General features: G+C 42.9%; 1 protein-coding gene across 11 annotated transcripts in view; it reads right to left on the bottom strand.

Moving 5' to 3' along the window:
• The window catches only part of DCDC2C (doublecortin domain containing 2C), a 5,988,712-nt gene that overhangs the window by 3,672,586 nt on the left and 2,288,148 nt on the right, over window positions 1-27,978 (bottom strand). For all 11 annotated transcript variants that reach the window (XM_078647857.1, XM_078647853.1, XM_078647855.1 and 8 more), the window contains 2 exons: window positions 9,084-9,299; window positions 5,874-6,077 (listed from right to left, as the gene is read on the bottom strand). In XM_078647857.1, coding sequence (XP_078503983.1) covers window positions 5,874-6,077; window positions 9,084-9,299 — 420 coding nt within the window. The remainder of the gene's footprint in view (window positions 1-5,873; window positions 6,078-9,083; window positions 9,300-27,978) is intronic.

Genomic DNA, 27,978 nt, shown 5'->3' on the forward strand with positions numbered 1-27,978 from the left:
TAACTCTTGCAGAGCAACGCATGCACATTGGCTCAACGAGACCTAAAAGGGCTCTGCACCATAGAGCCATCAGGTTAAAAGCCCTAGGACCAGGTTCCCAGCCCCAAACAGGCACCCGAAAAGTTCCATGTCAGGGGCCTCCATTGTGCCCCATGGCCCATGCAGTCCAAACCTTCTACCACACGCCAGGCTGTCCTCTCAGGAATATTACAAAAATACATCAAATAACCTACAGTACAAATATCACATTACAACCTATTCAAATTCTTGGACCTTTAGTACTTCTTTATAGCATAAATGGGCAAGATAAAAAGAGGGATTTCAGCCTCCAGGACATGTTATATCAAAATATACCATACAGCATGTTATGCCGGCACCAGCACTTCAGTGAGATACTCACTAGAAAGCCCATCAATGAACAAGTGTATAAACTACTAAGCACTGGAAAGCATCTCAGTGAACAAGTATATAAATTGAAAAATTCGCCTTCTAACTACTTTCTTGCATGCTTCAGTAGATGCTTATTGATGATGGTTTTGAAGCGAGAGATGGCCAGGGTAATCCATGTATTCAACACATTTAGGTCCCATTGGCAGGTTCTCCTCTTTGCAAATACAGTGGGTTCAAGTTGAGGGTGGGCGGTCTGACTTCAACACCACCCCCTAACATCTCGAAGTTTAAACTCCTCAGCTTAAACTGTCGGTCCTTGGTCAAGCATCACGCTGAAGTCTTCGACCTGTTGCATGAGAAGTCCCCAGACGTTCAGTTTTTACAGAAACCTGGCTTACCCCGGACTCTATAGCCAAGCCATGGCTAGCTCTGCCCCGGAGCTATGCTATGAAGCAATTAAATTGAGTCAGTAACAGAGGGGGGCATTGTGGTAAGTTTTAAGGAATCTTACTCCTGCAGTTTCACCAGGGAGAATATTCTGGATTGTGAAAATGCCCTGTATTAAAATCACCCTAAATAGTAACCTCATTGTTTCTGATCTGTTAATCTAAAACCCCCGGATCCATTTAAAGCATTTAAGGCAGTGTTAGTTAACCTGGTCACCATATTGGCTAGTAAATTTGCCAATTTTAACATCCTGGGGGACCTTAACCTTCATTTGGAAGATTGTCACAATAAGGAGATCGCCAACTTCTTAGCGGACCTAGCAGCATGACATCAGCTGCAATGCGTTTCTAGTTCTGTGCATCTAGCAGGGCATTTGTTAGATGCAGTACTTTCTAACTTACCCCCTTCCCTATGGCCTGAAGGACCACTTCCTTATTTCTATGTAATAACGCTGGCATGGCAAGCCACAGCAGCCACGCCCTCATCTTATTGTGAAACGAACATGGCATAAACTAGATGCAGACCATTTTAGCGACCTTTTGCTAGCACAGAAGCCCCAGTTACCCCCCAAGACAGAGGCAGTGAATGATCTCTTTCAAGACTGGCTTACACATGCCCTTGATAGCTGTATGCCTCCTAAGCGTACCTACAGGAATAAACCTCAGACCAACCCCTGGTTTAATGAGTCCCTGATCCATGCGAGAAAAAAACTGTAACCAGTTAGAACGTGCCTGGAAACTCTCTTATGATCTAAATGCAAAAAGGCAGTACCACGCATCCATTAACGCCTATCATAAGCAAATAAGGAAGTCCAGGGCTGATTATTTTGCTTCTAAAATTATGGATAGCAGTAACCCCTCAAAGACCATCTTCTCCCTTCCTAATGACTTAAAGAAGCCCAACGCAAAAGATGAACCCTCCATTACTTCAAACACCCAGTGTGGTGAGTTGACTATCTATTTCATTAACAAGGTAAAGAATATTTATTAAAGTTTTCAACAACAAGTGGTTTCACGAATGGCAAGGAAGGGACATGGGGCAATGTGAAAGGTAAGGAAGAGATGAGCCCCTTGGCTCCCTCATTGCTCTCTTCCCTCGACTATCCCAGTCAGAGATAGAAATCCTCAGCAATAAAATTAAATATGGTTCCCCAGTTGACCCTGTGAAACCTGGCCAACTTTGTAAATTTCCCGACAATGCGCTTTTCTACCTGACTTCTCCGGTGGAGGCCCTCCCCGCTCTGTTGCGCCTCTTGGACCGCTTTGGTGCGGCCTCGGGACTGCGCATGAATGTTAATAAGTCCCTGGTGTTCCCACTGGCGCCTGAGGATCTCGCCCCGGCGGCGGATTCTTACTGTGCGGGCCTCCGGTGTGAATCTCTGGCGTTCCGGTACCTGGGTATTCAGGTGGCCGCTTCTGATGCGGCTCTTTTAACTCATAACATCGACAAGATTCTTGTTGCCCTCCGCAAGTCCGTTGTATTCTGGAATACGCTTCCTCTCTCCCTTATGGGCCGTCTACCAGTTGCCAAGATGGTGATGCTCCCTAGAGTTCTCTATGTGCTGCAGAATACCCTATGCCCGTTGCCCTCCCGGGTGTTCCGTACACTGAATTCGCTCCTTACGTCTCTTCTCTGGGCGGGTGGTCGCAGCAGAGTTGCGTTGCGCACGGTGACGCAGTGTTGGGATGCGGGAGGCCTTGAGGCCCCAAGATTTGATTTATACTATTATGCTGCACAACTTCTCCCGGCGGCTAGATGGTTTGCTGACACCGAGAACTGGGAGTTGGCATTGTTGGCGGGAGTGGCCTCGGACGGGGTGCTACAGGAGGCTCTGATGCAGGGTCGGGGCGCCGATGACGCACTGCCCTATGTCGTCAGGCATACGGCTCATATTTGGCAGCAGTTCGTTGAGCGAGTCTTGCGGCGTGCGCCATTCCATAGGGAGCTCCCCCTTTGGATCCTGGCCCCAATACGCACGATGGAGGCGAATATGTCTTTCCGGGAGTGGCGCCTGGGCGGTTGCGAGACTCTTGCGGATCTCTATCCGGACGACTCGTTTGTGTCCTTTGAGAGAGCGGCGGACTCCTTTGGACTGCGTGAGGGCCAGTACCTGCATTATGGATGTCTCCGGGATGTGGCCAGGACGACATGGCCCCAATTCCCAGAGGCGCCCGAGATCACTAGCACCCTGGACATCATCTTGTCCTGTGGCAGAGGTAGGAGACTAATCTCCCTTCTTTACTCGGTGATGCGCAGGGACTCGACTCCCCCATTGATGCCTGCTTGGAGAGCTTGGGAGACGGACCTGGGGATTGAATTAGATCCGGCCCAGAGGAAGCGCATAGGGCTGTTGACTCGTAAAGTCTCCTGCAATGCGCGTTTCAAATTGATACATTTTAATTTCCTCCATCGCACATATATGACACCTGCCTCCCTCCACCGTATCTCCTCGGATAGAAGCCATAATTGCCCGAGATGTAGTGCAGCTCGGGCGGGATTCCTTCACCTGGCCTGGGAATGCCCCTTGGTACATGACTTTTGGGTGGCGGTGGTAGCACGCATTGCCCGGATTACACACCTTACGATCAAACTGGAACCGCTTCACTGTCTACTTGCCCTGGTACCCAAGCCCAGGAAGAGGGGACTGTCCTACAAATTGCTTCAACTCCTGTTGGTTCTGGCGAGGAGGCGGGTGGCCATTACTTGGATGGGACAGAGGGCGCCTGAAGTCTCTAGGTGGTTGCGGGACGCTAGGGAATGGGCCTTAGCGGAGGAGACACATATGCAGAGCACACGCAGGGATGGGAAGCTCCAGGATGACTTACTTGCTTGGAGGACCATGTGTATCGAGGGGATGGAGGAGGATGACTCTGATGCTACTAGTGCGGAGCTGTTTTCCCCCGCTTCCTCGGAATCTGATGATGGTGGGGAGGGGTCCGGGGTGGACTTTCATGAGGTAGTGTAGCGGATCCATGGGCCATGCCGATATTCCTTGTCGCATACATTTATCTGTCATTGTGACTACCATCGACCACACTCTATTATGAAGATCGCTTTGTAGCGGGCCCTTGCCTACATCTCCTTATGTGATTGCGTCACTGCCACAAATGCCATTCATGGGGGGGGGGGGTTTTGTTATTGGTTTGTTGTTTGGGTTGGTACAGCATAATAAAAGTAAATTGGCGACGATATTGATATTAATCACGGGATTCTGGGCGCACAAGAGCATATTCCTTTCATAGTTTCGCAGGTTTAACGAGATGCCGCCCTGCCTCCGGGATGTGGGCCACTCCTGGCTGTGTACCTCCTTTTCGGGTCTGGCCTATCTGATCTGTATGTGTCAACTGCTCTGTAAACTGTATGATTTGTGCCTCTTTATTTTCCTCGCCTACCAAAAATAAAGTTTATAAAATAAAAATAAAAACTTTGTAAATTTCAAAAACATCTTTTGCCAGTCTGTGGTGAACTGTGCAACCTATCACTTGCTATGGCGACAGTACCTGCCGCATGGAAGCATGCCAAAGTTGCTCCACTACAGAAGAACTTTCTCTGGACGTATCCAAAACAGAAAATTATCGTCTCATCTCTCGGCTCCCGTTCCTGGCTGAAGCCACTGAAACTTATGTCAATTCCACCCTGACTACATTTATAGAGTATAAAGAGTTATTGGACTCCTCTCAGAATGGTTTTAGATCACACCATAGCACTGAATCTGCCTTGTTGGCGGTCAAGGAACATTTACGGAGCTCTTTAGATGAGGGAAATTCCACAGCCTTAATCCTTCTTGGCGTCAGCGCCACATTTGACACGGTATCTCAGGAGGTCCTGTCAAGATGCTTGCAGGAGATAGGTGTTGGTGGCATGGTATTTGCCTGGATCGCAGATAATTTCAGGTTATTGCACCCCATTACTGCTCTCCGGATTGCGTGGTCCATCAACGCTGAGTTCCACGCTCTTTAATATCTACAAACAACCCCATGTGGTGGTGAAGAGAAGCAGAGGATTGTCATAAGTATTTTACGCTGATGACACTCAGCTGGTTATCTCCTTTTCCATGAAATCTAACAACAACTTAATTAAATTCCAGGATGATGTGCTGGCTGCAGCAGAATGGATGTCAGCCAAATGTCTACATCTTAATGCACCGAAATTGTTTTGTTAGGAAAAGAAACGCATCTATGGACAGATCAGTGGTGGCCAGACATGCTGGGGTCTTCGCCCTCACCCTCACCTAAGGAGGTGGTAAAAAACCTGGGTGTTTTGGTTTATAGTGCCTTGACCGTCGAAGCCCAAACAAAAGCGTTGGCGGGGGCTTGCTTTGGGCTTATACACAGATCCAAGCCTCTGTTACTGTTTTTTGACCCACAAACACGCCAGATCATAATGCAAGCCATGATCCTGTCCAGAATAGGCTATTTCAATTCCTTGTATCTAGATGAAAACAAATCTGGGATACAGCGTTTGCAGAGGGTACAAAATACGGCAGCATGCACTCTCTTTGTGCTCCCTAAATCTTGCTCAGTATCAAAACTTATTTCCAAATTACACTGGCTGCCCGTGGACAAGATACGTTATTTCAAGACCCTATGCATTGCCCACAAAATCTTCACCCACCGAGAGCCCCAGATCTTCTCCTGCCTTATACACCACTCTGCACGCTAAGTTCCATTGAGTTACATTTAGCATGCGTCCTCGAGTCCAAAGAGCAAGGGCGAGGGGACGTTCTTTTAGGATGCTGGCATCAGCCCTCTGGAACTCCCTACCTTTGACCATCAGGAGTATCCAGAATCATGTGGCTTTCAGAAGGGCCATATAAACCTGGCTCTTCCCGGTCTTGTCGTTGCCTTTTGTTTTCTCCAAACTGCAATGTTATTTCTGGTTTCAGGGCAGGGACGCCCCGTTGCTGGGGCAGCTATGCGCTTTAGAAATTTAGTAACATAGCATAACATAAATGGCTGGTAGGAACAATAATATGCAACTCTGATAAAAAATTATAACAATTTAAAACACTTTTCATTTATTATTCTGGGACATACCTTTAAGACTTTGTTGGTACATGTAAACTGAGAGAGATCCTTTCTTGCTGTGTCAGTCTGGTTCTCCTCTTTGGCTTTAGTGAATTTTATTTTATCATCTGCCCAAAGTTTAGATGGTTTGTCAGAACTGTTGTTCTGTTGATATTTGGGTATTTCACAAGCCCTATGGTGAAAATAGGGTGGCGTTTTTTTTTTATTTTGATCCTGTGAAAAAGATACTTGAATCAATTACAATCTACACAGACATTGGTGAATAATACAACTCATTAAATAATTTCCATCCAATTATCAATATTATACATTTAATTAATACAAATGAAGATAAGCCAAGAACTACATGCCCTCTCATTAAAAAAAGCTTTATATAAGTGTGTTTATTCTATCTTAAACATAGCGATCAGAAACAAGACTGGAATGTCTTACAATAAATCCGATAATAGTCTGAAGGTCTGAAATCACAAACGGAAGGGATACTCAAGACATACAGTATATTGTAAAGGGAGAAAATCAGCAGCCGGGTGTTAGTACAGTATCTTATGGTAAAACAAACATAGTAAGTTAATTCAAAAATTTCCATTAATACATTTTCCATACAGTTGTTCCAAACTTGGAGGAATTGTGATCGTTTTTTTGCACTTCAACAATTCCTTTGTAAGAAACCTAAGAAAACAGACAAATTCCAGCATCACATTTTTAAACTTAATTTTCCGTGCTAGCTCGCAGCAATGGCACTGCTAATTACACCACAAGGAACAAACAAGGGACAAAGACATTTATAGAATATGCAACCAGGAGCAGCTTCCCCTCTGCTCAGCCCATTCTCTTTCTCACAGCCAATCCAAGGCAATGGGGATAAACCAGCATTCTATGGCAGCATACATTTTGCTGACCAGAGCACTGAAGGAAAGACCAAGTTATCAGAGTCTGATAAAATTATTTTATTGTTTCAAGAAAGACATCAGTTGAATTCAGAGAATGATTATAAAGTACATTGGAGTTTGGACATAAGAATTATGGAAGGGATTTTGCATTGTTTGGAAACTGAATGAGCCTGCTTCTTAAGAAGGATCTTGAAAATTAACATCTAGTCTTATTAATCCACAACAGTTGTGAAACTGGTAGGCAACACAAACTGACAAACCAGCAGCCCCACTGCAAACATGGCAGTCGTTGGAAGGGCGCACTGCCAAGAAGGAGAACATGAGGTGCTGCCTAAGTTAAGTATGCTATGTTGTATGAATTTGTAAAGTGCACTATCATCTGCAAGGGTATCCTGGTGCTGAGCCGGTGTCTGTTTCCAGCCCTGCCTATGGAAGGTTGATTAGTTGGAAAGCTAGATCTTCAGCTTCTTGCAGAATTCAAGAAGAGAGCAGGAGGCTCTGATGTGGAATGGGAGGTCATTTGAAGCTTTAGGTGTGATGTAAGAGAATGCCCATTCTCCTAATCTGGTTTTGTGTATGCATGGTGTGCAAGTAGTCCTGTGCCTAGGTTGTTGTTGGAAGGAAATGGGACTGTTCTGGTGAGTGGATCCTGATTTTTGTAGTGCCTTGAATATGATTGTGATGTGTTTGAATATGTGTATCAACATCCAGTGTAGTTTCCTGAGTAGAGGTGTGCTGTGAGTTAGGTATGGGATATTGAGGATGAGTCTGGCGGCTGAGTTCTGGATAGTTTGGAATCTTCTATTAAGTTGCTTAGTGATCCCGGCGTAGAGGGTGTTTACATAGTCCAACTTGTTTGTGACTGGGGTGTGAGTGACAGTTTTCTAGTTTTGCTTGGGAGTCATTTTAAAATCTTCCTAAGCATCTTCAGGGTGTGGAAGGCATTGACTTGTGTGGTCACGTCCAGCAATGTCCAAGAGTGGAGAAGCAGTACTTTGAAGTCATCAACGTTCAGTGCCTTAATGGAAGGAAAGGCGATTTGATTCAGGTGGCTTGAGAGCGAAGAATACACTGTGTGGCAGAGCACCAGAGGTGTACTAAGATTTGCAGCAGGTCAAAGACTTTTTAATGTCTTGAGGGATGGCAGCAATCATGGGGGCCATCTTGGAACTTGAGGAATAACTTTCCTTGAGGTTAATGGCGTGCTTGCTAGGCAGTCATGCTTCAATGTTGCTGCAGGAAGGCCCTACCTACATGGATGTTTAATTTCAAGTCTCAAGACCTTTTGCTTCTTAAAGGATAGTACTGTAGACATTTTGGACCCTTGCACCCTAGAGTTATGAGATTAAAAGTCCTAGGACCAGGAATGCTTATTTAAATAACTTACCTCTCCCAATGTCACAAATTAGACACCCTATGCAATGTAGGGTGATTATTTAAGTTAAATTGGTTCATCCCCTTTATAGGGGCCTCTGTGCTCCTGGAATCCCCTAAACATAGTAGGATCTTTCTCCTTGGTGGGGCCACTGGCCACTTATTGGCACAGCCGGACTAATATCCCTACTTGAAGGGGCAGCCCCAATGCCTCACCTTATATTTCATTAGTGCTCTTGGATACTTTGAAAAATATATTTTTTAAGAAGTTCCCAGCCTCAAACTGGCACTCAAAAAGTTCCATGTCAGGGTCCATCATGGTGCCCCGTGTCCCACGCAGTCCCAGCCTTCTACCCGACGCCAGCGTGTCCTCTCAGGAATATTACAAAAATACATCAGATACCCTACAGTACAAATAGCACATGGCAACGTATTCAATTTCCTGGACCTTTAGTGTTCCTTTACAGTATAAACGGCAAAGAAGAAAAGAAAGATGTGTGCCTCAGTGACATGTTATAGTAAGTTATTCCATACAGCATGTTATGCAAGCAGTAGAACTTCAGTTATATAATCACTAGAAAGCAGCAGCAGCCAGTGCAGGTAAGCACGGTGTGGCTGGGCGCTGACGGGGGATGTCGAGAGAAGACGGAATAGGATAAATTAAATAAATAAATTACTTATATTCCGTCGTCTGTCGACATACCCCTGGCAGCGGCCCGCCCTACCACCTCACCATGCTTACCTGCACCGTCCGATGCTGCGAAGGAAGCCCATCAATGAACAAGTGTATAAACTAAGGAATTTGCCATCCCACAGCTTTCTTGCATGCTTATCACTTATCAGTGGATGATTATCGGTAATGATTCAGAAGCTAATGATGACTGTTATGTACAGTAACTCTGACAGAAATAATTAAAATATAAAACACATCACAATCTGTTATTCTGGTACAGACCTTTAAGATTTTTTTTGTAGATGTAAACTGACAGAGATTCTTTCTTGCTCTGTCAGCCTGATTCCCCTCTTTGGCCTTAGTAACTTCTTCAATGAATTTTTTTTTATGATCTCCACAAAGTACAGAAGGTTTATCAGAATTGCTTTTCTCCTGATATTTGGGTATTTTACTAGCCGTCCGATGACAACTGGCTGGCATGTTTTCTTTAGTTCGAATCTGTAAAAAATATACTTGAATCAGTTACAATCTACACAGACAGGCATCTGTGATTAATACAGCACACATTTAATCATTTTCATCCAAATATCATTATTCATTTATTTATTAAAAAATTAAGCTCAACCAAGAACTACATGTTCTTTCATTTAAAATAACGGTATATATTGTTTTTTTAATTATATCATAAACATAGTGATCAGAGACCAAACTGCAATGTCTTACAATAAATCCAATACAATCCCGAAGGGCTGAGATAATAAGACTAAGGGATACTCAAGACATACAACATGTTGTAAAGGGAGAGAATCAGCAGCCGGGTGGGAGTATGAGTAACAGTATTGCATGATAAAACAAACATGGGGGCATATTAGCAAGAACCTCGCTAAAATTATTGCAGTTTTAGTGGCAGGAAACTGCAGTGAAAACGGCAATAATGGGCTTGCTAATATGCGTTATAGAACTCCAATAGAAGCCCAGGTTAAATGTCCTGCACATCTAACCTGGGCTTCTATTGGAATTCTATAACGCATATTAGCAATTCCATTATCGCAGTTTTAGCTGCAGTTTCCTGTCGCTAAAACGGCGATCATTTTTAGGAGGTTCTTGCTAATATACCCCATGGTGAATTCATTCATACATTTCCACTAATACATTTCCAGACAGTTGTTCCAGACTTTGAGAAAGTGTGATCTTTGTTTTGTACTTCGACAATTCCATTTAAATAAACTTAAGAAAACAGACAAATTCCAGCATCACATTTTTAAACTTAATTTTCTGCACTAGCTCACGGCAATGGCACTACTAATTACAACACAAGGAATAAACAAGGGACAAAGACATATATAGAATGTCCAACAGGCATGCAGGGGGGTCTCGGGTAAAATGCTTGCGAAGTCCTTTACGGATTACAAACAGAACCTATGGTTGCATGACTCCAAAGCTGGCTCCTTGACAACAACATTTTTAACATTCAAACACACCTACGTCTTTGAGGAGTTTTTGGATGTCATTTCTCCAGTAGGAGCAAGAAAGTTATACATCCAATGGAGGCATGGAACATTACCATTAGGGGCTTTCGCAGGCAAGTGGTCGATTTCCATGAGCAAATCCTGCACTGGGTGTGGTGCGATCATGGAGGATGAACTGCACATGCTTTTTTTCTGCCCTGTTTACAGAAAAGCCAGAAAGTACTGGCTGGTACCCCTATGTAATAATATGGGATTTGATAAATGCTCTGTTGCAATGAGAGTTTTGAAGACTGACACATCCCCACATATAGTCTTTGCACTCTCAAAGTTTCTCTTAGCAATGTGGTCCAAAAGATGTTCCCTCATCACAGCGGTACCCAGGGGTGATTCCATATTGTGATTGTATAAATTGTCTGCTAAATTTGGTTTATGAAATCTGTTTTTTATGAAATGATAATGTCATGTTTTTTGGTTTTATACAATTGTTTTTATTGTAATCTTTTATGACTGAAAAATGTCGAAATAAAGACTCATATGAAATGAATGTCCAACGAGGAGCAGCATCCCCTCTGCTCAGCCAACTCTCTTCTCACTGCCATCCCAGGCCAATAGTGAGGAGCCATCATTCTATGGCAGCATACGTTTGGCCGACCAGAGCGTGGAAGAAATTCCCACGTTATAAGAGTCTGGCAAAATGTTTTATTGTTCGAAGAAAGACAAAAGTTGAATTCAGACAATGATTATAAAGTACATTGGATTTTTGCCATATGAATTATTGAAGCGATTTTGCATTGTTTGGTTAACTGGAAGAGCCTGCTCCTGAAAAAGGATCTTGGGCACTAACATCCAATCTCTATATTCCACAACTGTTGTCAAACTTGTATGCAACCCAATCCCGCCCTCCCAATCTGGTTTTGTGCATGCGTGGTATGTGTGCCACTGGGAATCTTTCGGAGCAGAGATGCCTAGGTGGTTGGTGGAAGGAAAGTTGATTGCTCAGGGAGGTGGAGCTTGATTAGTGCAATGCCTTGAATATGATTCTCCCTTCACTTCACCGTCCGGATACTTCCTGTTTCCTGTTTGCTATTCACCGATTACTGTGGAGAGAACAGGTGGAGCGAGTTGATCGAGCTGACCGGGCTAGAGCGGAGTAGAGCAGAGAGGAACGGTCGCAGCGGAGACGGTGTAATTAGCAGCAGAAATCACCGAACTCTCCTTGCCTCCGCCTCGGGGCTCGGTGCCCAGAGGTTGGAGCCTGAGCCTGTGCCTGCTGGGTCGCCCAAAAAAAAAGAAGCTGCCGCGGTCTTGGCGGGTTGGCGGATTCAGCGGGAAGGCAAGAGGATCGAGGCCAACTGAGCTATCCTCCAGGCTGCTTTCCTCTCGAGTTTGCCGAGTGAAGCGAGAAGCTCCTGTGGTCTGCGCCAGGACTGGGAGCCGTCCTTGTGGCTGTCCTGAGCCGGGAGCAAGAAGGGACACTCTGTGTGCTGTGTGCTGGTCTGCCTCACGCTCGAGGCCCGGCGCGGCGCGGGTAGACGCGGAAAAGCGGGAGTGCCCCGGCAGTGGCGGGAGCCGCGAAGAAGTTCTCGGCAGTGCCGCAGGAGCACACAGTACTCACGGAGCCCACAAGAGCCTGACCAGACCACCCCCTGCTATTAGACGAGTCCAGAGCCCTGAGTCCAGAGGTAAGACTAAAGGACGCCATAGCAGACAAGGCACGACGCAACAGCCAAAAAGAGGAGCAGGGGGCTAGTGTGGTTGTTTGTGGTTGTGGCGGCTGTGGTAGTTAGAACGGAGCATTGCTGAGTGACCTGCGTCCGAACCCTGGCCCAACACCACCAGCCCCCCCCCCCCCATGAGAATTACCTGTCTGAGCCATCGGCATTGGGACTGGATTAAAGCCACTTTGCGTTTGCGCCTGGCCAGAGCCTTGCAGAGTAGAGCAGAGCGGGGGGAGCAGAGGAGGCCACGGGCGAGGTGCGGTTGAGCGTGAGCACGGAACAAGGCGCTGTGAAAACAACGCCGCCACCGCCCCCCCCCCCCCGCTCCCTCCCCCGAGAAGCTGTGAAACCGGAGGATAGGAGGACAGGAGAACACGGTCCTAAAAATCCGTGGCAGGACGAAAACCAGCAAATACGAGTGATCTGCAAGGAGAGGACGGACCTGAGAGGCAAAACTGCGCTAGTGCAGGTGAGCCTTAGGCACGTCGAGTAGCGAGAGGCAGGAGACCCCCCGGGCACAGCGGGTACAGCGGGAGCCCACTCAGCAGGAGCGGCTGAGTGCTTTCTTCCGTGACCAGCGGGCCCCCATAGGAGCCTCTCTTGCCATCACCATAGCCTCGGAAAAAGTTCCACCTCGCCAACCCCTCATAGGGGGCAGATTAATCGAAAAAAGAGGAACAACATTCGCTGCCCCAGCACATCATTTCGAAAGAGTGAGTCACAGGACAGACTATAAGAAGGGGACAATAGTAATAAGGGCCGGGCAACGAGGAGTAGCTGCAGCAGCAGGACATTGGGGGTTATCGTCAAATCATTGCAATGAGATCAGGAAAAGTAAGACAGACCCCTGCACGGAAAACTAGGAGCAAAAAACAACTTAATAAGAAAAACCTTGAAGGGGCTGACCTTAAGCAAAAAAGTCCACTCTTATCGCCTCTCTTAACCATGTTTAGAAGCATAGAGGAAGGCACTAAAAGAAAGCTAGCTCCGATTGACAGACTGCTACTACTCAAGGACCCTGGAGCCGCCATTTACTCTACATCAGCGGAGATCCCCGGATTAATGACCCCTTTAGCACCTCAGATAGCCCTAACGGACCAGCCTGAAAACAACAAGAAAAAAAACAAATCAGTGCCAAATCTTAACCTAAACCTAAATAGTACAATAGAACAGTGGCTATGGCAAAATCCGAGCCAGAGTGTGGGAAAGCTTAGCCAAAATCTGATAGACAAGGCGGAGATACGCAATGGTGCTTGCTTTGGCACAATATGTAAAGAGGATTTATGCCTAAGTATGGACCAGGTTCAAGCAGACAGAACAAAAAGTGATGACATTACACATAATATTACTGGAGATAGCTTAAACTATTCGAACAAGACAGAAGGACGACCAAACTCCATTCATAAGAACCCTAGCCATAGGGAAAAATCTAACTCACCAATAGCAATTTTTAAAACACCACATAGGGAGCACACATGCTCTACCCCTAAGCCAGCCATCAACATTGTAAGAACATCAGGACTCCAGATAGCCGCCCAGGTGCATCAGGTGGATCAAGGCGATCAAGAATCCACCAAAAATGACGGAGAATTAGAAACAACATTGGTGTTAGCGAAGGATATGACGCAGATACCAATTTCGGAAACTATTCCCCAAATGGGCAGTAAACGCAATCTCAACGCCCAAAATAACATAGACCATCAAGAAGCAAAAAAAAACAAAACAAGCAATAACAATAATCCTTTTAGGATGGCCAATGACAGCAGGCATCAAGTTAATCAAGATCAAAACCCTAGTCAAGAATTTAAAACACATGCTCAACAAGGAGAGATAGTCATCGATCAAAGCGTGCTCTCAGAGATCACTAAATCTTTATTGAACACATTACAGACAACAATAACGGCATTTAACATGCAAAATGATAAAATGGACATACAAATAGACCTTATGAATATAATTGCTTCTCAAATAGCAGGGATTAACACTAAATTGGAAATCATGAACAACTTTATCTCAAGAGTCCAGGCAAAGTACTCTGTTCAGTGCACTTGTAGCCCAATAATAGATAAACTAACTCTTCTGCCTACACTTCTCGAACAGATAATACTACTAAATAAATCAAGCTTGAGAGAATATAAAAACAAGGAAGAACAATTAAAAGACAAAGGAGACAATATCATAGTTCTTGGAAATTTGGAACCTAATAAGACGGAAACTGGTAATCAGTCATCCAGAATTGACACTGACATTCCCAATCAGGGGGATACAAGTAATATAGGTCTAAAGCTGTCAAGGAAACAAAAAAAACGTAACAGAAAAGCACGGAACAAACAGTCTCCAGCTAAGGAACACCAAAAATCAAAGATCTACCCAATGTTCGTTAGTGCAAAAAAAAGAAATGCAACCACGGACTCGTACAGCTCTATAGATGACGACGTGTTAGCCAACACGAACGCAAAAATAACTGATAAGGAAATACCTGTAGAAATTATTCAGACAAAAGTTTGTGGTGGAGCGACAACCCGGGACCCATGCAAAGACACCGGGAACCAAAAGCACTCCATGAAAAGAAAAGCAGATAACAAACATGGGCTAAAGAAAAAACCTACCCAGGCGGGGATTACACTTGGAAATGCCCAAACAACGACATTGAAAGAGACTAAAGACTCCCAGAACAATAGCGGTCAAAGTATTGGCTTAATCAATGACGATCAGATAAATAATGAACAATTTAGACCCAGGTTGTCGAACAACTCACCTCATAACGCCCGGCCCGAAATAGAACTGGGAGATAAAGAAGCAAACACACGAGGTCAACAAACAATCCATACAAAAAACAGGGAACAAAACATTAAAGGAATTTGTGATGTCGGACGGCGCGTGAACAAAAGTGTTGCCAAACAGGAAAACTTGAACATGGAAAATCGAGAGCGTGGAAACAGCAGGATTGAAGGTAAAATAATAGATACCTCCCAAGTGTTAGGTGTTGCAGAAACACAGACAAGGGTTGAAAATCAAACAATGCCTCTACCCAAAAAGTACGGGGATGATACCCGAAAAAACTCTCATGAGGAGCCGGTAACTCCTAAACAATTGAGAAGCGGACTTGATGACATCGAAGCCGTGCATTCTGAGTTGGGAGACATTAACCAACACGTAAACATAAAAGTAGAAATCAAAGACAATATAAAGCAAATAAAAATGCAAAAAAAGAGTGAAGACGCAGAACAACTGGCGCATGACCTGATAACTTCATCAAAATGGCAATTATTGCTAACTCCAGAATATGAGTCAAAAGGTTTGCATGACATTCTGAATAGGAGGAATATTCTGAAATTAACAGCAAACATACCAGCCTTAAACTATCTGTCCACAACAAACTTATTGGCAGTAGAATTTATTGCAATGAAAGACCAGAAAAATAAGGAACAAACTCTGACAACTTGGCAAACTGAAATGGACGTTCAGCACATCATGAATGCTAAGGCACAATTTGAAGCATGGGGAATTAAATTATCAAGCCCAATTAAACCACGTTACCCGGGACCTCTAAACAGCAACTTAATCATCAAATACAAGGACCATAGGCAACATGGAACTTCTTCAAATAATCAAACACTGCTCAGAGGAGCAATTGGCAGCTGTCTTCCAACAGCACTGAATAGAGCCCGAGAGAATGACCGGGCACCTAGAATGGAGGGGTATAAGGATAACTGGGGCTGGCTACCAGGAGCACTAAATACGATCACTTGTAAGTGACCGATTGAAAACGAACTAGCCACTCAAGACTTAGGAAACATCCAAATACTCTCATGGAATATCGCGGGAGCTAAAAAATGGTTAGAAAGTGGATCCCGACTAGACAAGTGGGAAAAGTACGATATAATTGCATTACAAGAAACCTGGGCACTAGAAGACTTACCCCTAATAAATTACATACACTATACGGTACCAGCAACCAAAACTAAATCTTATGGTCGACCTAAAGGGGGTCTGGCGGTCTATATATCCACAGAATTACAAATTGACTCAGTACAGATGGAGTCAGTGGGACCAAATATCCAACTGATTAAATTAACCTCAGGGTCTGTGCATAGACTAAAAACTGTTCTGCTGATAAATACATATGCTCATCCGTCAGCCAAGCAAAAAGCAGAGCACAATATGCAGCTAATTACGACCATTACAAACATCAGGAGTACTTTTCCCTCATGGGACCTGATACTTACAGGAGATTTTAATTCAAACTTAATTCATACTCCGGATGAGGATGATCTATTAACATCTGATAACATATGCTGGAACGTGCCGCAACAATATCAGCTAACAACGCTTAAAATGGATCACGCAGGAAAAGACTTGGTAAATGCTCTTGAGTATCTTGGATTAAGAGTAATAAATGGCAGAACTCCAGATGACTTCCCACCTAAACATACATTTCATGGGGGAAAGATAAGATCAAGGCTAGACTATACAATCATTTCAGCATCATTGATGCCATTCCTCTCCCACTTTTCTATTGAGTACACAACCAAGAGTGATCACTCATTTCAACTTATACACTTTACATTAAAAGTCGCTAAACATCAGGCAAATACAATAGTTGAAGGAGACATACAAACAGTTGACCTAAAACGACTCAAATGGTCAAACGAAACAATGGAAACACTTCAGCAACAATTAAAAAACAAGATAAGTATGCACAAAGCAGAAGCGCAGTCCATCACCCAAGCCTGGGAAAAATTCACATCAGAACTCTCTTCTCAAATGACAATTGGAGAAAGGCAGACAAGACATAATGGCCAAAAAAAGCACCCAATAAATACAATACCTGCAGATCTACGAGCCTTGAAACGCAATCTAAAAAAAAAAATAAGGAGGCTAAAAAGAACAGCACCTGATACTACAGCCTGGGACAGTGTACGGCAGCTAAGGAAACGATACAAAAAAGAACTCTGGGAAGAAAAAAGAAAAACGAATGACAAATTCTGGGCAGAACTGCTCTGCATCTCCAAGAAAACAAATTCAAAACAGTTTTGGCTGGCCATAAATAAACTGCAGAGACCAGTGAATACACTTTCGTCAAATATCCAAGAACGCGATTGGGCAGAATTCCTTACCTTGAGGTTTTTTGAGACAAACACTCAAGATACCGCAGAAAGAAACTGCCAGACGTCAGCGGAGGAAAATTATAAATCAATTGGGATTAAGGGAATCACCAGCTCAGAAGAAGATGAAACCACACATAAAGAAATGAACTCGATTAACGGGATGAAGGGTACAGAGGATAAAGGCCTACTGACACTAGCAGGAACTCACACGTTCCCTACAAGCGAAGGAGTTATACGCACGATCAAGAAAGCCCGAACCGAAGGTGCTCCTGGCCCCAACGGAATTCCCCAAGCAATTTTCAAACATGATACACCATTTTGGAGTAAACAACTACTTGCCTTGTATCAAGAGGTAGAGCTCTCAAACTACATACCGATAAATTGGCAAGGATCGATACTGACTCCAATATTTAAAGGAGGAGACAGATCAAACCCGGCAAATTACAGGTTAATAGCACTCCTGGATGTCGAGGCCAAATATTACACTTCTCTGGTGTTAGAAGAGCTTAAGGCTTGGTCTGATAATCTCAACCTTATCCCAGCCAACCAGACAGGCTTCAGGCAAGGTATAGGGACGACAACAAATATCTTAGGCTTATCAATTATGGCAAATAAATGTAAGCAGAGGAAACAACATCTCCACCTCTGCTTTATAGACCTAAAAGCCGCCTTTGATAGTGTCGACCGCCAGCTCCTATGGAAAAAGCTTCGAGCATGGGCCATTCCCGAAAGGCTACTAAAGGGGTTATTGTTATTCTACTCCAACACGTGGCTAAGAATTAAAATTGGTGATGGATCCAGGCTATCAAGGAAACTAACAACAACCAGAGGACTCAAACAAGGGTGTGTCCTGGCCCCTCACCTTTTTAATTTGTTTTTGTCTGACCTTTCACAAAGGTTGGACCGTATTAACTCCCATCCACCAAAACTCGGAAAACTGAGACTTTCTCATCTCTCATATGCCGACGACATTGTGCTAATGAGCTACACAAAAGTTGGTCTACAAAGAAGCGTGCATGAAATGTCAGCATACGTTTCAGAGAACAAACTTGAAATAAACACATCTAAGTCCAAAACAATGGTAATCGGGAACCAAATGAGAGGTAAACAGACAATCTGGCTTAACGGTAAACAACTAGAGGAGGTAAAAAAATACAAATACCTGGGTTTTTACATCGATAACACAAGAAATCACACAGAGCAAAAAGGGTATATGGCACAGAGAACAACTGCCCTTACATTTGCCTTCAGCCTATTGGCGAAGAAACTGAAGGGCCCTTCATATAAACCCCTGCTTGCCGTAATGAAGGCAAAAGTTTTACCAACAATAACGTACGCGAGTGTCGCTTTTCACGGCGAAGACAGAGATGTTTTAAACCAATTGATAGCTTCTGTCTACAAAAAAACATTTCAGTTACAAAGGTCAGCCTCCCCAGCCCAGGTGCGCTTGGAATTCGGCATACTAAACGAAGAATTGGGTAGAATGTATGCGACAGTTAAAACATGGTACCGTTTGAAACAAAATGTAGCTACTTCGCAAATCAATGAAGCACTTTGGGTGGAAGTAAATGAGGACAAAACTTCCCCTTTTCATCAATACCTGTTCAAATCACTCTCAATTACATGCACAACAGAGTTATGGAATAAAAACCTGCCATACCAATCGTTTAAACAAGCATTAAATAAAGCTTCAAAAATTCATTCATCACTGTGGGACAAAAACATCTTCCGAACAAGGTCACACGCCTGGATGGTGATAAATAGCTATAAGTCTCTTACTCCGGCACCTTATTTGAGCATACCTTTCTCAATGTCTGTTAAAAAACAATTAATGACATTACGCTTTGGTAAACTACCATCTTTGGCAGACCAGCAAGCTTGGGCGTATATAGGTCCTAAACATTGCCGGCTGTGTAACTGCCAGAAGGAAGATTTCATTCACATAATCTGTATATGTAACAAACTATATAATGAGCGAGTTAAGCTCTTAAAATCAAGTTTTAATACTAGAGGAATAAGGTCATGCAGAGCGGCAATCACAGCGTGCCTAAATCCGGAAGATCCACCTCTGAATGGTAGACTGATTAAATTCCTTAAGGCATTTACTAAGCTCTGTTAAAAAATCTGGAAATGCGGTCAAAGGGAAATATGGGTGTCCACACTGCACTGTATTTTTTTATAATGAATTTAGATCAAAGAAGAGATGTAAAGTACATATGTATATTAGGAAGATCCCACCCTCTGAAGGGCAGTCCGATTAAATTCCCTAGAGTACCAACTAAGCTCCGTAAAAGACTGGAAACTTGGCTAAGGAATAAAGACGACTGGACTTAACGTACTGTATTTTCCCTCTTTTTTTTTTTTTTTTATCTTTCTAATTTGTTCGTTTATTTATTTATTTTTATTTTATTTATTTTTTCTTTCCGCTTCTTTTTCTTTAACAATGGATTTTAGAATAACCAGAAGAGATGAAATGACGTATGGTTATTTTTCTTATATCACAATGACTTGTTTTTTATCTTCCCAATGTTTCTTTGCTTGTCTTTGATATTCTGGTTTTAAATTGTTATGGTTTTAACTAACTAAACAATAAAAAAAAATTGAATTTGATTGTGAGGAGTTTGATTATGTGTATTAGGACCCAGTGTAGTTCCCTGAGTAGTAGTGTGATGTGAGTTGTATGGGAGATTGAGGATGAGTCTGGCTGCAGAGTTCTAGATGGTTTGTGATCTTTTAGTGAGTTTCTTAGTGATCCCGGCATAGAGGGTGTTCCAATCATCCAACTTGCTGGTGACTAGGGCATGAGTGACAGTTTTTCTATTGTTACTTGGGAGCCATCTGAAAATTTTCCTCAGCATCTTCAGGGTGTAGAAGCAGGATGCAGTGAAGGAGTTCAATTGTGCGGTCACGTCCATCAATGACCAAAAGTGGAGCAACAGACCTTTGCAGAAAGGATGATTGGACTCAGGTGGCTTGAGTGCGAATATCACACTGCGTGAAAGAACACTAGAAGTGAAGTAAGATTCTCAGCAGGCCACAGACTCTTGCTTGTCTTGAATGATGGTGGAAATCGTAGGGGCTATCTTGGAATGTGAGGTATCACTTTCCTCAAGGTGTGAGGTATCCTTGTTATGTAGTCACGTTTCAATGTTGCTGAAGCAAGGTGCTTTATGGATGCTAATTTGCAAATCTCAGACCTTTTGCTTCCTGAAAGGATAGTACTGTAGACATTTTGGATTACAGAGAAGTATCCTTAAGTCATGTGTAACTGAAAAATAACTTTGAACTATTTGTTGCACATTTATTTTGAAAGGTTAAGAAGGAGTTACAATTTTTGCTTAGGTTCCTGTGTAATCTTAAAATGACATTACACATATATCTTTATGAAAATTGTATCTAAAGTGTTATATGATTAATCTGTGAATGGGATGTATGACGTTACAACGCAGGCAATTACAACGCCTGCCTTTACAATGCGGTTTTTACATCGCATACCATTACAACGCATAGCGCTTTTGGGTGCTGGATAGTGAATAGTTTAATTTACTATTCCAACTCCAGTCCCCGTGGACACTAGGGAAGGTGTTGGATAGTAAATTAAACTTATTCCCTATCCTAGAGCGCCCCCCAGTGCAATGCGTTGTAATAGTTTGCGTTGTAATGACCGCGTTGTAATGGTAGTGCGTTGTAAAAGTTTCGTTGGAAGTGATGTTTACCTGTGAATGTATTAGTAAGAGCTTGGAACCGCTGGATATTAATGATGTTTCTTATTTCAGTTCTAAAAGACTGAAGTAGAAATTACACTCACGTTCCACAAAAGTGGGTAGTAGTACAGAATATTAAGTAAGGAGTACTATGCTACCTTATGATCGTAGCGAACATATCAGGGACAAATATATCACTGGGTAAGTACACAGAGGAAAGTATAGATTTACTTATTTTATGTTCCTATTTTTTTCACTAAATGAAAGAAAGGTTGAAGTAACCTGATAGTTAAGCGAAATGTTCAGTAACAAGTAATATTTTAAACTCTAAAAAACAAAGAAATTCACTCGTTATAGATACTGAAAACTCAAGTGTCTATAACTCGTCTCCTAAGATAACCATAACTCGTGCCGCACCATGCACAGTCTTCTCATCAATAATTTAATTGCAAATGTTGCAGTGATATTATTCATGACACTATAGAAGATGTCATGAGTGATGTAACATGGGGGTAATTAGCAGTGCACGGTGAGGGCGCAAGTTAGTTACCGCAGGACTCGAGTTATAGTTACTTGAGATAACTGTAACTATAACTGTGAATTCCTATGGTTTTTAAAGCTGAAAACGGTATGTTGTTACTGAACATTCAACACACGATAGTGTTACTTTAACCTTTATTTTTTTTCTGTGACTTTCTAGGTTTTTTTAAGTAATATTTTATTAGCATAGGTTAGCCAATCCCCTGTTGCAATGCTGCAGGCTAACTGCACCCATAGACAGCCAAACTCTCCCTCTCCACACCCCAGACCCTATATTTAAGGTAGAGCTATCATCTTTCTCCAAATACTACCAATAAATGTAATCAAATGTATATTTCAATAATGCACACAAAGAAATATTTATTAATATTTTGACAGTTGCTTTTTAAATAATTTTTATTACATTTTGGGAGGGAAAAATTTGAAAATAAATAGAAATATATTATTTTTAATTGGAGAAGAAAAAAGTAAACATGTCTGTTAGACTATATTTTAAAATGTCACACCCAAAAAAATGCAATGATTAAAAAACACAATAAAAGTGTTGTATTTTATGGGATACGTGTTTAACATGTAAAATGCAAATCAACCCCTAGGTGGCACTGCAGCCCCAGCTGTAGAGCAAAAGCTCCATCCTGGAAAGTGGTTTTAGAAAATATGGTAAGTTTCCCTGGGGTCATACTTCCAATGAGCCAGGAGACCTATGCTTGCTTTTTTTAGTATTGTTGGGGGTAGCAGAACTTCCTGCAGCCCCCCACAACATTAAAAAACATTGTTGGTGATGTACCTGCTCCTTCTAGGGGCATCACCAAAATATAAGCAAATTGGCCTCTCATGGCACTATGGGATTCTCCTTTAAGGAAGTGTGAATAATAAATAAGATGCTGCTCTTTTATCATTTACTTTTTAGTTGTTAATTCTTATTTCTGGGTGTCCTGATCGAATCCAGGACACTCACTTTTTTTTTTATTTACATAGGAGACGCAGGGGGAGCCAGAGGGATCCCATGACCTTGTTGGCTCCCTGTAAGTGGCCCCATTTTATGGGGCCACACAGGAGCTGTTTTTTCCTTTTATCAACGGAGTGCCACAGTGCCCCACTCAGGGCACCTCTCACCATTGTTATTTTTGGGGACCACGGGTGGTGCCTCAGGACCACCGTGGCCCTGCCTGCATTATCTTTCAGTTTAACAATAAAGTGGCGTGCCCTGGTGGCCAGCCATGGCAAACTACAATTGGCAATTTCTAAGTGCAGTGGCCATCCGGGGCAACCCATAATGCATTCCTTGTTGTTGGCCGCGGGGGAAAGCCCAGGGCCCGCATCCCCGCTGGCACTCCTATTGCACCCATTGCAGTTGCAGCTGGACCATCCTCTGCTCCCACCCCTCTGGATCAGTCTTCTTTTGCTCCCATGGGGTGGGAGCAATTTAAAGCATTCCTTGCCTGGAAGAGCAGGCAGGGAAATGTTTTCTTCTCCCAGCGGGTGGGAGCAGTCTTGTGCTTCTGCCCATTGGGAGCACTTTGCATTTTCCCCAAATGCACTCACAGGCAGGAAAATATACAGTGTCCTGGCAGTTAGAGACCTCAAGACCTTGTCACTGAGTAGGCCCAGGGGTGTGTGGCCCTGGTTGGGGGGGGGGCACATGATGTTCATGCCAGCCACTCACCTGAATTTAAGCCGATTCCAATAGGGCGAAGGTCTGTCCTCGAATCCCAATGAGAACTGGCAAGTGGGCAGTGAAACAAACACGGCCCCTCTGGAAGTTCTCAAAGGGAAGGGGGAATGGGATAAACAAACAGAGAGAGATACCAGGTCTTCTGGAATCTACTTCTTGATACCAGGATTACTGGACTCCGGAAACGTGGGCTTGTTATATTCCATATAGGTGCCCCAATATAGGCTCAAGTAACATTGTAACCTTTCACCTATACTCTACCTTACATTACACATATAACGGTTCTTGGGGACTGACCTTTTACCTAGATACAACAATGCACCCAGGACGTTAAATTTTCCCTGGTAAAAGCCTCATACATTATGTATGAAGATTCTTCGAAACTCAGCAGGACTACCATCTCCTGTATAAAAAATATGTATAAAGCTCATTCCCGATGTCTTCCTAAGTCCGACAGCAAGTAGAACCCCCGGGGAGACCTGTGGGTATATAAACATCACATCTTGCTGAGACAAATAGAGGAGATCAGGATTTCCCTGCCGGCACACTGACACGAGATGCTGAGGTTCCTGCATGCAGATACTCTCGCTTCAGGTAATGGGGTTGACTTTATCCTAGAGGGATTCGTGACTTAATACCTACACACATGCTAGGTACACTTAGTTACATATAGTTAGGGTAGCATCGTAGGAGTATGCATTTTATTGTCATGTTTTTTATATAATTGCCTGTATTTATGGTTATAGCAAAATGGTAGAAATCTACCATACTTTCACTTTCGTATTGCTTCTAATTATTTATATCTTTTACTGCCTAATGGTTGTGTCAGCACACATATTTTACACTACAATAACGACTGTTCAATAAATGCTCTTTGGAAAACATCCATACCGTTTATTCTGTGTATCCCTCTAAGACAAAGTGAGCCTGGCGACTGAGCAAAAAGTAGTACACTGTTTCTATGGTCCTAAGGGATCAGGGTTGTCATGTTCGATAGTTGCCAAGAACTATTCTCTCCTTGTTAAAAGGAGTTTATATGGGCACTATGAGCTAGCTGGTACACAGGCCAACATACAGACATGGGGGTGTCTAGAATCAGTCTGACGCCAATCCTACAGTGTATGTTGTCTAGACGCCCAGATCCTATATAGGTTTTATAGGAACTACACGACAGGACGCCGCCAACATTAGTTGGGTACTTATTTAACAGTCGAATCTGAGTGGCTCAGTTGAGCTATTCTCAGAAACTCCTACTCACATTTTCCTAGAGACGTCTGGATTGGGAGGGTTTAAAAATCTGCTGCAGCTGAGTAGGCAAAATCCTATATATTGGGTGTTGGTTAATCAAGCTTGAAGGACACATTGTTCCTATTTGTGCATAATACCATATATTGGTTCCCTTGAAAATCTCTTCTTACTAAAAAACAATGACTGAGCAAGAGGATATCGCTGTGCATGACCTTAATCTTTCAGCCGAAGAGGAAGATGCAGATGCAATCCAAATTACAGAAAATATTAGAAATGCCAAAACCTTAAAATTAGCTTCATATGGTTTAACAGATAGGGGTGGGCCAGTAACCTTCGTGATTGAGGCACACAACTCATTTAGAAAAGCGGTATTCTATTCATGGGTTAGATTCCCACAGGCAAATGCATGAACAAAAACATTCCATGACTACACAGAAGATGACATACCGAACTAATATTGTCCGTACGAGGACAATGAAGTTCTGCTCACTTACCAAGAGCATTTATACTGGTTTAAAGGTGCCTTCCCCATACAAGAAATAAAGTAAGACTCGTCTGCTCGGAAGAGATGGAGCAACATTGCCCAGTACTAGCGGCCTACACACTACATCCTGACATTGAAACAATGCCAGTCGCAGACTTACGTACACTTCATAAAGAACCAATAAGACTTTACAGAAACATGACACAGTTCGGGATGAGAATACTCACACTTCAGTCAGCAATTGCTACACCAACATGTCCGATTCAAACATCAACAACTAAAATTGCACCACAAACGTTACACACAGGCATGGGCAAGATGCACACAAAACGTGAACAAGTACCAATCTGGGTAGCTCTAAAAATAGCACAGCTAGAGGCGGTATTTCAACACACCAGCCCACAAGGAAAACACTGAATGTTAACAATCTGCTTGCCCATGGGGTTAAGCCCCCATATAGAGGATTTTACCTCTTGTGGTATAGTTTTCGCTTCCATATATACCAGGACTCAGGGTATCCCGTCATTAGAAGTAATTCCAGATCTATTAAGACACATACAGAACGAGTATGGAGCAGAACCTGCTCTGAACTTTGAGATGAAATTACTAGGTAATTTTACCCATGGATCAGCTATAATATTGGCAGATATTAAAGGGGAGGCACCAGCAGTGGCAATATGCCAACGCCTGAGGGAGTTCACTCCTCTACAACAGGAACATGAATTACCTAAAATAGTTGAAACTGCTTTCACAGAATTAGGTAGACAGTTTGGGAGCTAGAGCAATAAAACCTCAACTGATGGGTAGTCCATAAAAGGATACCATTAATCAAGCACTGCTTCTTCAAAGAAGAAATGGGATAATAACAAACAACAAAAGAATAAAGAAAATAGATCTCAATCCAGAGGTAGGTCTCCTCAACAGGAGCCCTCTGAAAGGAGGTATAACCTTAGGAATAGGGACAACATTAGAAAACCTAACAGGTATCAGGACACTGATACACGTTCCTCTCATTCATTTCAGGGTTCATCGAAAAACTCCAAGAGGGAAGGACAGACAAAAAGACATGAAAAGTCCAGAGACACGCAAGGCACTCCAGAATATACTTCAAAGAAAGACGATAAACCTAAATCAAAACCTCAATTCAAAAAGAAAAAAGTAGCGAGTCTTACGATCAGACATGCCCAGAATTCTGGGGACTACGGAACGGGGAATGGGCTTTGATGATGCTAGACAATGCAGCAGAAGTAACAATAGCTTGCCAGAACCTGAGGGAATTTCTGGTGACAACGGAGCTGAGTGAACATATCACGGTGGAAACATCTGATACTAGGGTAAGTGTCCCACATAGGTTACATGAAATAACACTCCAAGTGGACGGGGACAAGCCCAGAAAAACTAAAGGTCTCTTTTGCGAGAACCTAACTTTTGGCTATTACACTATTTTAGCTGAATGAGTTGGCCGCCTGCTATTGTTATGGATTGCCCAAAGGGAGAAAAGGTCATCTTTCCAGCCTTTTCAGACCTTATTTCTAACCACTTAAAACACACTTACACGCAGAAGTGGGCAGTAGCCCTACCACTTAAAACACACATATGCGCAGAAGTGGGCAGTAGCCCTGGCCCCTGCACTATATCGCAACCATTTTGGTTGGGATGTAGATTCAACCCACCACATGATACTATTAAAATCTACTCTGACTCCACAGAGACAGTATTCAATTAAGCAAGAAGTTAAAAAACAGGTCAGGGGGATCAACTTGAATGCCAGGGGGTTATTGAAACTTGCACCTCTTGAATGAATAATCCCTTATTTCCCGTAATGAAACCTGACAACTCATATCGCCTAGTTTTAGACTATAGACATCTAAACTCATGCACAAAACCTTTTGCAGTACAAAACGCACACAGTGTCGCATTGATGAATAACATTGAGCGGAAAAAATATGAAACAACACTAGATATCTCTAATTGGTTTTTATGCCAAAATATAGTGCCTGAGAGCAGATACTTAACAGCATTCTCAGGGCTAGGGTCCAAGCGTCAATTTTGTCAACTCCCCCAGGGGTATAAAATCAGCCCAGGGTTGTTCTCAGCTAGGGTAATTGAGTTACTTCAGAATCTGGATGAGGAGGCATTTTCCTATTTAGATGATATTTATCTGACGGATGATGACCTAGAGGAACACTTGACCAGGGTGAGCACCCTCATTTTGGGATTCGTCTCCGGGGGCAACAAATTCAACTTAAAAAAAATTAAAAATAGCCTACCTCAATGTCCTATTTTTGGGATTTGAGCACTCAAGTGAAGGAAAAAGCTTGGCAGCTAACTTTTTAGAAAATTGTGTGCTGCTCCAACCTACAAAATCATTGAAAAATGTATAAGCCATACTGGGATTCCTGAATTTTGGTAGAACATACATTTTGGATTACGTAGAAAGGGTTAAACCTTTCTATAACTTCATAAGACATGATTTTTTAGTAAGGCATTGGAACACCTAGATATCCTTTGTTCCCTACAAGCTGACATGATCGCTTCTAAACACTTGCAGACATGCGTAAATGCCTGCAACCTAGTGATCCGTATAGTTGCAGGTCAATCTGGGTACCTACCAAGCATACAATGAAGGCGAAACAGTACCAATAGCATACAAATCACACTTATATACAGACGCAGAGATGCATTTTGCATCCACAGAAAAAATACTAAACAGCAGTACAGACTGCTGTAGTGAGAGAAACAGCACTGGCTCAGGGAAACCTAATAATTATCATGACTACGGTACAGGCCTTAGAGACTGCTACAAAGGCTAGCGTTCCAAATGCTAAAGCTTTACATCCACGATGGATACAATGGGCGAATTCTCTCACTGCATCAGATGTAGAATATAGATACGACCCAAGTCTAAAAACACAAGCATTTTTGCAATACAAACAGGAATATCCTCTCACAAATTAAATAATGCCTCTAGATCAGTATTAATACATAATTTACACTGACGGATCTGCTCAGCCGACCAATGGAAGTAAACAGAAATACAACGTTGCATGTGTGATTGTATAAGGTCGTATGCAGGACGGAAAGTTCCATCCAAGCTGAACAAAAACACAGTCTCTAGGAGACTGCATGGCTCAGCTGGCAGAATAAAAAGCTCTATTACTGACACTGATAAATACGGATCGAGAATTCCCCACGCTAACTGCGTGTAATGTTTTTTACTGTATAGAG

Source organism: Lissotriton helveticus, chromosome 6 (assembly GCF_964261635.1).
Source record: "Lissotriton helveticus chromosome 6, aLisHel1.1, whole genome shotgun sequence".
Taxonomy (NCBI): domain Eukaryota; kingdom Metazoa; phylum Chordata; class Amphibia; order Caudata; family Salamandridae; genus Lissotriton; species Lissotriton helveticus.